General features: G+C 50.1%; 1 protein-coding gene across 1 annotated transcript in view; it reads right to left on the reverse strand.

The window, feature by feature from the left end:
• The window catches only part of GLRX5 (glutaredoxin 5), a 13,043-nt gene extending 12,285 nt beyond the window's left edge, over positions 1 to 758 (reverse strand). The window contains exons 1-2 of the mRNA XM_019519905.1: positions 620 to 758; positions 1 to 63 (exon numbers count right to left, since the gene is read on the reverse strand). Coding sequence (XP_019375450.1) covers positions 1 to 63; positions 620 to 758 — 202 coding nt within the window. The remainder of the gene's footprint in view (positions 64 to 619) is intronic.
• Between the last annotated feature and the right edge of the window lie 2,068 nt (positions 759 to 2,826).

Raw genomic sequence — 2,826 nt, forward strand, 5'->3', positions numbered from 1 at the left:
CGGCCGCAGAACCGCGCGCAGGCACCGCAGCGACCCGCTCATGGCGCCGAACCCCCCGCGATCAGCTGCGGCCTCCCGGCGCAGCCCGCACCGCCTACCGGCCCGCCGCTCCGCTGGATTGGCACAGCTAGGGAACGGCCGGGTTCCGGACAGGTGCAGCGGTCTATCAATCACTCGCAATGGCCAGTAGTAACCTAACACTGCTTTCTAAGCCCCTCCTGCCAGCTACTCTGTCCTATGGAAAATGTTCCGTAGCCTCGTTTGGATTGGATAAAATAGACGTCGATCCTCGTCAGCTACCAATGACAAGTTATAGCGCTCGGCATCCTGCCCACTCGAGAGTGTAGCCCTCCCTTCCCCCCGCCTTCTGTGGGTGGAGTGGAGTGAGGCTTTCTGATTGGCTGCAGGTTGTATCCGTCATCCAGCAGGGCGTCTCGCAGTGCTTTGTTTCTGGGGCGGTGGGCGGAGCTGGCGGCAGTGTTTCCGGGGTCGGTGCTGGGAGGGTGTGTGTGAAGCTACGCGCATCGCTGGTCCCAGGGCGGCGGCCGGTGTGTGAGATTGTGGCGGTGAGGGCGGGGCGCGGCTCTGCGGGCGGAGAGAGGCCCGCGGTTGCCCGTACCGCGGGCGCACCAGGCCCGCAGAGAGAGCACGGGCCGAGGAAGCCGAGGCGGAGCTGCGAGAGCGGCGCGGCGTCCGCGCAATGTTCCTCCCACAGCGCCGCTCTGTTGCCGCGGAGGCGATGACTGGCCCCGTGTCATCGTCCATCACTCAACAGCGAGAGCAAGGCGCGGCCTCGTGTTGCTCAGCGCGGGGAGCCGCGCGCCTGGGCACTGAGGGCCGCCACAGCTGCTCCCCGTTTCGGTCCCGCGCGCCCTGCAGTCGTGGCAGATCCGGCACCGCCGCGGCAGGCAAGGGCTTGGCTCTTCAGGGGCTGCGAATGCTTTTCCTAACTGGCCTTCTGGAAAATAAAAACCAGCCTTATGCGGGATTGGGAAAAGAAACCTGTTTGAGACAAGACCGAAACCTTTAGCTGAGCTGGGGGAGGGCAGGCGTGTGAGGACAGGGTCCCTCAAACCAGCCCCAAAACAGCCAAGCTCTTGTTTAGAGGAAGTGGTTCAGTGTCTTTGACAAATTAAATCCACCTGGGTCTGGAAATGATTCATTAGCATGTCTTTGTCTTTCAGGTGGTGATGCGGATCTGCTGAAGAAATGTTAATGCCGCTTCCTTGGGGTGTTCAAAGGAGGGTTTTTAAGCACATCTTATGTTGCAGGGGACCCAATGGAGGAGCAGTTCTCAGCCCCTTATCAAGTCCAATAATATAAAAGGAGCTGTTTTTGCACAAAGCTGTAATGTTGTTGCATGCAAAGTTAGGTTCACAAGAGGGTCTTAGATTGGGGTTGCAGCTAGTGGCTGGCAACAACCTTGGTACCCTGCTACACATTCAAATTAAAGCTGGATAGAAACCACCTATGGAGGAGTTACACATTTTCAAACAATTTATGGTTCTAGCTCTTTTTATAGCTGGATAGTTATTTTTATTGTGTGATAATTACTTTGTACTTGTGACCAGTTTTACTTACAAAGCATGTGTGGCCAGCCTAAATTTATTGTGCGATGTGCCAGTGAATTGCATAATGTATGTAACATGTATCAGGGGCTGTACAGCAAGCTTCCAGTCAGGATGGGGGTGGGAGGGATTTTAAGTTTTTACATGCGTGCACACACTAGAGCTCCACTGAGAGATGTTCCCAAGTCAGTCAGCAGTGGAGTTTTGCCTGTATTGGTCATGGAACAGTACAAGAAATGAAGTGCAGTCAGTACAAAAAGGATGTTCCAGGAAAAGTGGAGGGATTCTAGCTTTGTTGTGAAGCAGTATGATAAAGTAGCGTGGCTAATTTGCAAACAACGTATATTGGCCATGAATGAATACGATGTAAAATGGCACTACAATATAAGTCATAGTTCTTATGAGTTTGGCAATGGTTGAAGGAAGAAACTAAAACTGTTACAGAAAGGCCTTATGGTGCATTAGTTTTCCAAGACAACCGATTCTATGTTGGCCAGCTCTCCTTTGGCTCATGAGACGGCAAAGCAGGAAACACCGTATCCTGACAGTAGGTTAACCAAAGGTTGCATGTTGCAAGTTGTGGTTGAGGGTTGCCCAGACAAAATGTGTATTTAGTCGGTTCAGCTTGTCTGAAATGTGACACATGGTTGAGGACATTAGTGATGAGCTTAAACTGCAGCTTCAGAACGTTGCTGACAAGTCTGTGGCATATTGAGTCTTTAGATGAGACCTACTGAGAGAGACACTATTCATGTCCTTATTTTTGTTTATGGAGCTATAGAAGAATTTAAAGTATGTGAAGAATTTCTTGTGCTTGAAAGGCTAAACTAGAGCAGTAGACTTGTTTGTGTCAAATGTGTGGCATACTGCATTAAACAACATGCAGTGGGCATCTTTTGTTAGTGTTGCTAGATGTGGTGCTCTATCCATGGTTGGAGCTAAAACTGGAGCAGTAACACTCCTAAACCAGGAAGTTATTGACAAACTCAGTGTTGACATAATCTGTTACCATTGATTTATCCAGCAAAAAACTTTTGTAGCTCAGGTTCTCAAGATGGACTATATCATGAGTCATGAGTGAGAGAGCTTCATCAAATATAGAGGCCTCAATCACCAGCAGTTTAAGGCTGTTTTAGAAGACTCTGAAGCTGAATTTGGAGATGCTGTATATTTCACAGCAGCTTGATGACTAAGCACAGGTGCCACCTGAAATGCTTTTTCTTTTGAGGGAAAATGCAGTTTTGAATTTATGAATGCA

Source organism: Gavialis gangeticus, unplaced genomic scaffold, assembly GCF_001723915.1.
Source record: "Gavialis gangeticus isolate Ggan-Ray unplaced genomic scaffold, GavGan_comp1, whole genome shotgun sequence".
Taxonomy (NCBI): domain Eukaryota; kingdom Metazoa; phylum Chordata; order Crocodylia; family Gavialidae; genus Gavialis; species Gavialis gangeticus.